Source organism: Argentina silus (genome assembly GCF_951799395.1).
Source record: "Argentina silus genome assembly, chromosome: 1".
In the NCBI taxonomy this organism is placed as follows: domain Eukaryota; kingdom Metazoa; phylum Chordata; class Actinopteri; order Argentiniformes; family Argentinidae; genus Argentina; species Argentina silus.
Window position 1 is genome coordinate 21,184,094 of NC_139655.1, and position 8,249 is coordinate 21,192,342.

An 8,249-nucleotide genomic window follows, 5' to 3' on the forward strand; every position below is an offset into this window, starting at 1 on the left:
TCAGACAGGGGTCTGTGCTGAGCATATCAGACTTGGTGTGGAGGTGGAGGCAGTCTGCTCCTGGGGTGTGTTAGGTTGGTGGGTTGAAGGCTCAGGTTTACCATGTAAGGAGTGTGTGTGTACGTCCAAAGAGTTCCCTACGTCCTGTGCTGTATGTCTCACAGTGTCCAAGTGTGTTTCTACATGTGGGTGGGTCTCTTCCTGTACTTCCTCAGTCACAAGGTGAGGGGGGGTGTATTCTGAGGGCTGGTGGGATGTTGATGGACCCCCGGGGAGTTTTGGGGGGCAGCGGCCCCTCTTGTCCTGGCCCCTGAACCCTCTCAGCTTGGGGTTCCAATGCTCTCTCCATTGGAGTGCCAGGGTGGATCGGTCAGCCACCAGCCTGCTCTCCTCAGGCCCCCAGCCACGCCCCCCCTCCTCCGCCCCAATCAGGAGGAAGGTGCGGCCCACCTGGAGGGCGGGACAGCCACAACCCAGGTCCCGGTCAGGGACCCACAGGGACTGTGGACCCTTGCGCACGCGGGGGGAAGAGCCCACACGGAACACGGTCTGGACCCAAACAGAGAACTGCCACCAGGGGCCCGATCGCTCCATCGCCCTCACCTGTAGCTTCAGAACTGGGAGAGAGACAGGTGAGAGGGAGAGAGATGAGATAGGAAAGGCAGAAAAGGGGGAGAGAGGGAGAGGGGGAGAGGGGGAGAGTGAAAGGAAAATTAGGGGGTGTTAGAAAGAGTGGGAGAGAGATACAAGACGAAAGTGAGAGGGCGTGGGCTTGAGTTTTGTGATATGTGTTGAGAAGAAAATAGACCATTACAAAGTACTCTGGACAGGATACTAACCATAATCCTTTAGACAGTAGGTCTCCAGATTCATCCTCACTTTAACCTGGGAGGGCTGGCAATATGAGATACACTCTTCAGCTGCGAGAGAGATAGAGAGAAAAAGAAAGTAAGAGAGAAAGAAAGAAAGAAAAAGAGAGAGAGAGGGAGAATGCTTTGAATGATAGAGACAACATATCACAGCGGACTTATCAGCACATGTCTTTTCCACTAATTACAATATGCCCTGCTTCTATTTGTCATCACAGTATCCAGTGTCTAACAGTTGCCCCCTGTGGAACAGGTGAAACATTCCCAACACCACCACTAGAGGGTAGTAGATAGCTACCAGTACACTTGTACAGGCACAACAAGGGGAGTGGGATCACACTGGGGCTTAAAGATGCAGTTCACTGGTTTGTGTTAAAAGTTCAATTTTAAAGTTGTAGAGAGATACACAGCAATGATTTATTTAATTGCATAGCAAAGGTCCACTCACCTATACTGTACTGAGGCTGGTATACAGGGGTGGGGGGGGCAACCTCTTGAATTCCTACGAACATAAACACATTGACATAGGTGAAAGGAATGCATAAACAATGCCTTTGAGCTTGTCCTTGCTTAAACACATGGACTGTCTTTGTTTACTAAGTGACAGGTCATTGCTACGTAATGGTTGTGTATGTGTGTGTGTGTGTGTGTGTGTGTGTGTGTGTGTGTGTGTGTGTGTGTGTGTGTGTGTGTAATAAGCAAGAATGTGACGATGTGTGCTATGCGTGAAAGCCCCTGGGTGCGTGAGGAATGCCTGTGCAGAACATGAGTGTGTGTCAGGATGGGTTTGTGTGTGTGTGTGTGGTCCTCAAAGGGTCAGAACCCCCCCCCCCCCCCCCCCCCCCACACACACACACACACACCCTACAGTATGTCTTTGTCAATGGTTAATTAGGCAGATCCAACAGGTTGAGATGTTAGTGTTTGTCTATCTGTCTGGTTAACATCAACCACCTACCACCACTGACCTTGCCAATGAAAGGCTGGCAGGCAAATATATTTTACCCTACACTGTGTGTGTTCGCGTGTGGCAGACTTGCTGGGCTAACAATATATTATCCTGGCCTTCTTGTAGGTGTGAGTGGCTTGCAGGACCAACGATATATTACCCCAGCCCTCACGGAGCCCTGTGCCTCTCTCGTCCTCTCTGACACAACTGGGGCAGTGACACCCTACACCCCCACCCAGCTGACTGGGGGAGAGCAAGTACCCCCCCACCCCAAAGCTAGAAGAACAGAGTGTGTGCATTTGCAATGGGTCAGAGTCAATTCTGAGGCCTTGGGATGAATCACTATGGGGGTTTGAATGTGTGTGTGTGTGTGTGTGTGTGTGTGTGTGTGTGTGTGTGTGTGTGTGTGCTCAACACATGCATGGGGTCAGAGTCAATTCCGAGGCTTGGGAATGGGGAGATGAATCCTTGTTGGTGTGTGTGTGTGTGTGTGTGTGTGTGCACGAACAAGTGCGTAACTATGTGACCTCAATACAAAGGGGGTTTGATGAGCACAGTAAATCTAGTGTGGACACCTCAAAGCTCCACAGCTTGCTAATTATACAGCTTGACTCATTTTCAGATGTTAAGTGGGAGGGCGAGAGAACTTCCTGTGTCACTAAAGGTGGGGATGAGGGTTCATCATGCCCCACTTTGGTTTTAGCGAGCGGCTAGCTTTTGGTGGTTGAGGGAGATGCTATGAATAGCCCTAGTTGGGCCAGCAGTAAAAACAAACAAGGTTTTCTTTCACTCACTCCTTTCGCTGGGAGAGTTATGGGTCTGGACTTGTGACGGGTGCTTTGAGCAGTGTGACAGGTGCAAAGCCAGCCCGTGCCACCTGATTGGGACTTAAAAAGTGTCGCCGCCTGTGTGGTTGTCGGCACTCCCACGATTAGATGGAGAAACACACATGGATTAGCACTCACGGCTCTGAAAGCAGGCTGAGGCTGCAGGAGATAAAGTATTGAAAATCCAGTTGATCTGATACTGATCCTAGATCAGAGAGAGATGAGGTTTGCCCATAGGGGCCTTGAGGGCTCCTCATGTTAACGCTGCAGTGGAGACAGTCACCAGTAATGAGAGGAGGGAATACCTGAGTGATCCACACAAATGAATGCGGACCAGGGCGGCCCCTTTTGTGCTGAGCTACAGTTTGATAAAGGCTTAGGACTGTTGATAGGAAGATTAATTCAATTAGGTCAAGAACAAACGAGGTTGAAAGAGAGAGAGGGAGTCACTGAGGTCGCCATGTCATACGTTACAATGAAATTAATTGTCAATTGGAAAAAGAGGCTATGTTCCAATGTCCATCATACATTAGCATACTCTTTAGTAAGCATGACACATTGCTTCATGCTACATATGCAAGTTCATGTATTACGATGATTTTAGACTAAATCCCCCCAAAAGTATTTGGGCTTATGATGTTATTTCCATGTAGTATTTGGGTGCCAACATGGCGGACAGTTTCTCCAAGTCTATCCATCTATCCACGGGTCTGCTGAAAAAGTGAGGGGGTAGACTTACGGAGGCATGGTCTGAGAGGGGAGTGCCCTTGTTTGTACCCAGGGGCACAGCGGTTGCACCTCAGGCCTGTCACACCATCCCGACACAAACACTGGCCTGACGTCTGGTTACACCAACGACCCACCGCCCCCATGGGATGGCACTGACACGCTGAGAGAGAGGTAGAAGGGGGGGGGGGGGGGGGGGGGTGAATTGCTTTGGAGACATCAGATTGCTCCTCTAATACCAAAAAACACTAGGTTGAATCATCAGTTTTGACTTTAAGAGAGACACAGAGAGAAAGATGGTGAAAGAGAGACGATAGACATGAGACGGAGGATATTTAGGATTAAAGGAGGAGGAAAAAGGACAGGCAGTAAGACCCCATGAGAGATGGAATAGGCTAACTGAACAGGTTGTTTCCAGAGAATGGAAGAGGTAGGAGGTCACACAAAAAGCCCAGAGAGGAAGTCATCCTTAAGCAGGCCTGTTTTCACTCCAGTAAGGTATTTTAAACAAACCCTAACAGCTATTCCAAACATCTCACTGGCAAAAATGATTTGTTCCATCTGCGGCTGGTCACAAAGGTATGTATGTCACTTGTTTTAAAAAAAGTTGGCACATTCAAAAAATGTATTAAATAAACAAGGCACAATTTTCACCATTGATTACTAAATCACCTTCTCTAAGGTATCATATAGTTTGAACCATTCACTATGAGGATCACTATGTTATATAGTGTGCAAACACACTCACACACACACACACACACACAGCATTAACAGTAGTTATATTAGGACTGTGATTGAACTCCCAATGAGCATGCCAGCGTGTCACAGTCACTACACGTGACCTATCAAAGGTTAAAGGTCACAGCAGATTCCAGCCAGTAGTAACATGGACATCGGATACACTGTACAGCAGTGGGGACGTCTGTAACCCTAACAGGAATAACTGTCCCCTCTCACAATGTAACCACCTCATAAACACTTTGTGTAGGCTTAAAAACAGACAAAAACATACACACCCCCACCCCCCAAGACACACACACACACACACACATACACATACACACACACACACACACACACACACACACACACACACACACACACACACACACATACATACACACAGTGACTGACGTTGGCAGGCCTTGCGATGGTTGAGGGCCTTGCTGTGGTCGCGGGTGTATCCGTTCTGGCAGGACTGGCAGTGGCGTCCCGCTGTGTGATGGCGGCACTTCAGACACACACCCCCACTGTGCCGGCCAGACTGCTGGAAGACCTCCATACTGAACCTGCACTTGGACGAGTGGCCATTACACTCACACACTGGGGGAGGGAGGTGGGAGATAGAGAGGGGTACAGAGGGAGGTATGGCAACAGTTGGAGAGAGTTGACAGACAGAAAGGTTGCGTCAAAAAAGGAGTCAAAAAATTGCAACATTTTGTCCAGGCCTCCATGTAATGATGTCCAACATGGCTAGGTATATCAGAGCTAGGCAAAGCTATGACAATCATCATATTGTATGTGTACAGTAATATGGTCAGTGCAAATTCAAAGGTGCAAGAGTAGTAGAATGATGGGTGAGGCAGGCCTACTGTATATGTGAATGATGTACTCGCTATAATTTATGCCACACTGTAATTACAGTTCAATAAATGGTCCAACACACACACACACACACACACACACACACACACACACACACACACACACACACACACACACACACACACACACGTACACACACTTGCACACACGAGCACACACGAGCACACACGGACACAAACACACACTGAGCTCAAAAGACGTGACTCACGGACGCACGGGTGTGGCTGAGAGGGCGTTGCCCGATGCCAGGGCCTGTCATAGTAGAAATCCTCACACATGTCACAGTCCGGCCCTGCAGTATGATGCTCACAAATACATATGGCTAGCCCTGCATCGTCACGGCGGCACCGTGAGGCGTGCCCATTACATTTACACCTGCCCCCCACCTGCAGGTCTGAGAGGGCAAGGGACGTGTGCACAGGGGGGGCAGAGATAAGCGGGGAGGGAGGAGCTAGCTGGAGTGTCCTTTTTTTGGAATTCCGATTGTTGTTCCTCCTCCGCCTCAGTTCTTGCCCCTTGTTGCCCCTCCCTTCCCCCTCAATTGTCCAATCACAGACTCCGTCCTGGCACAGCCTTGAAAGGTGGCCCTCCCTCTTGCGGCCACGACCTTTACCTTTGCCACTTCCTCTCTTGGAGGAAGTAGCTGTGTCCCTACCCTGTGTGTCCTCCGACTCCTTCCTGGTCACATTGTGTCCATCCTCTCCCTGTCCCGACCCCTTGTTGTGACCCCTCCGCCAGGATTTGTTCATCTTTTCTCCTCCACTCCTCCCTCTCATTTTAGTATTTTCTGTCCTTGTCTCCTTTTCCACGAATACCCATGTGTTTTCCTCAGCAACCTTGTCCACCTGACCCTCGGTCGCACCCTTGGTGCCCGCTCTCCACCTCAGAACGCCCCCCCCCGCTCCCCCACTCTCACCCCGACCCACCTCTCCCTTCTCTTCCAAACCTCCAGTCTTAGTCAGACTGAGTACCTGGTGGAACACGACCCGTATGTCCGTGGCAGTCACCCAGTCCTGCAGTGTAGGACTGAAGTCAAAGTCTGGGGAGGAGGGCCGGCCGTCTAGGGTGGAGAAGGCCAGCACCATCCCCCCCCGGTGCCTCTGCAGAGGCCGGGGGTCTGAACACAGGGGTTCTGTCTCCTGGTGCCTGGTCTGGGCTACTGTCTGGGCGGGGAGCCCAAACTTCCCTGGGCAGTCACTGGAGTAGTGCTGCATGGGCCTCCAGGTGCGGCCGTGGTCCATGGACTTGTGGATGGAGATGGAGATGGGGTCTGAGGGCTCCCCCTGTTGGCAGAACTGTAGGCTGATGTAGGTGATCTCGAAGCGCCGGCCCAGGGGGAGGGTGAGGACCCAGTCCCCGCCATCAGCCCCTCCGCCCTGGGCCGTCCAGCAGGTCAGGTTGTGGGGGTTGTGGAGGTCTGTGAGGGAGCTGACGTTGGCGTCCCTGTTGGGTCCTCGGAGGGAGTGGGCGGCGCTGACCGGAACACTGTAGGCGGCATTGATGAATTCCGACATGCAGTGGCGTGGACGGCCGTCCAGGTGGTAGCAGGGGTCATGGGGTGAGGTCCAGCTCAGTGGGGAGTGAGAGAGGGCAGGAGAGAGGAGTGAAGAAGGGAGGAAATGGAGAAGGAGGAGGAAAGTCAGGGAAGAGGAGAAGGGGGAAGGGGAGAAGGGCAGAAACATCATGTCATCGAGCCTGTGGTAGAAGAAAGAAAAGATTTGAAGAGAAAGCAATGGGGGTCAAATCATAAAAGGAAAATATACTGATGGATTTATATGACTTGCATTTCAAGCCAAAGAGAGAGGATGCCTAAGGTAGACCACCTGTGCCTTTATTGAAAACACACCATCTTGAACATTCCTATTAAGTTATGTGTATAACTCTACACTTCTCAACCACTGATCCACATATTCTATTACCAAACCTCTGTTGGTTTGTTGGACCAGCTACTTTCTACCACGACAGCCCTTAAAAATGTATTACGTCCAAGGCCCATAAAGAGTGGAAGAGTGCGGATGAGAGCACACTAACCCAGCGGGTCTGTCCAGGATGACAAAAAACATGCCGAACAGCTGGGCCTAAATCACAAGCTGGGCCACATCCATCATATTTATGGTCGTCCTTTCAAATCGTTCTAGCGCTGCTCAACGCACATGGGCAAGTGCCACAGTTTGAGATGTGTGGAGAGAGATGGAAGGAGAGACAGAGGGTGTGAGAAAGAGAGAAGGCAGGGAGGGGAAGGAAAGAGAGTTGGAGATTAGAGTGGAAGATGGAGGGAAAGATTTATAGAGAGAACTCGAAAAATGCATGTTCGACTTGAGCCCCTATCCGGTCGCTTCTACCATAAAGACAAACACTGACTTGTGTACGTCCACGGTGTGAACAAATCCCCTCCTGCCTGTGCGGCTGGTGATGTGTTAAATTTATTTATCTGTCAAGAATTGATACCAGAGAAGGTTACTTAATTTGTGCCTGCAGACATGGCGAACAATGCCTCTACTTTTCCTGACAACATGATCTACAGCAACAACTTAATGGTTTAATAAGAGCTCACACGGACTGAGAGAAAACAAGCACATTTCCAACCCAGCACTTTGCACTACACAACTTACAAAGACGGACATTGTTAAAATACATCTCTTTTCCAGCTCCTATCTCTCTTCTCTGAGAAAACCTTTCAATTTTATACTGTGCTTCTTACTCTTTCTTTCCTCTCTTTCAAGCTAGATTTCAATTTCTCTCTTTACAGTATTGCACTCTCTCTCTCTCTCTCTCTCTCTCTCTCTCCCCATGTTTCTCTCTCTCCCCATGTTCCTCTCTCTCTCTCTCTCTCTCTCTCTCTCTCTAAACCCCCTATTTCACCTGCCCCCTTCATTCTGTTCTTGGAATATTCCTAACTGCTGGTAGATTGATGATCTCCTAACAAGCGTTTGACACTGACAGCGCAGTCAGCAGGGCTGTATAAACCAACCCCCTAGGAGAGGACCGGGCTGGGAGCGTCCCAGGGATAGTCATCCTGCTCAATTAGACCATGGGCAGAAATATGAGGCTTCCCCCAGGACCCCAGAACTCTGAGAGGCTAGAGGGGGGGCTACGATACTCACCTCCTAGACCAAACTGTATTTCCCCTCATACCCCAAAACGAGCAATAATCCCCCCTAAGGACACAAAAAGTGACTCAGCCAAACCTGGCCCTGGTGGATCAGACGTATCAGGCGTATCGAGCGACCCTGTTTTGGGTGTTGTTATTGGAAACGCCACGGCTAGCAG

The 8,249-nt window shown here is 50.1% G+C and overlaps 1 protein-coding gene across 1 annotated transcript; it reads right to left on the bottom strand.

Annotated features, from left to right (window-relative positions):
• On the bottom strand, positions 1–6,664 carry ntn5 (netrin 5; the record flags this gene model as incomplete). The annotated part of the gene is made up of 6 exons (XM_083677174.1): positions 1–617; positions 840–920; positions 1,318–1,371; positions 3,385–3,534; positions 4,509–4,697; positions 5,188–6,664. The coding sequence occupies 6 exons, from the start codon at positions 6,662–6,664 to the stop codon at positions 1–3; spliced, it is 2,568 nt and encodes an 855-aa protein (XP_083533300.1).
• Positions 6,665–8,249: the final 1,585 nt, after the last annotated feature.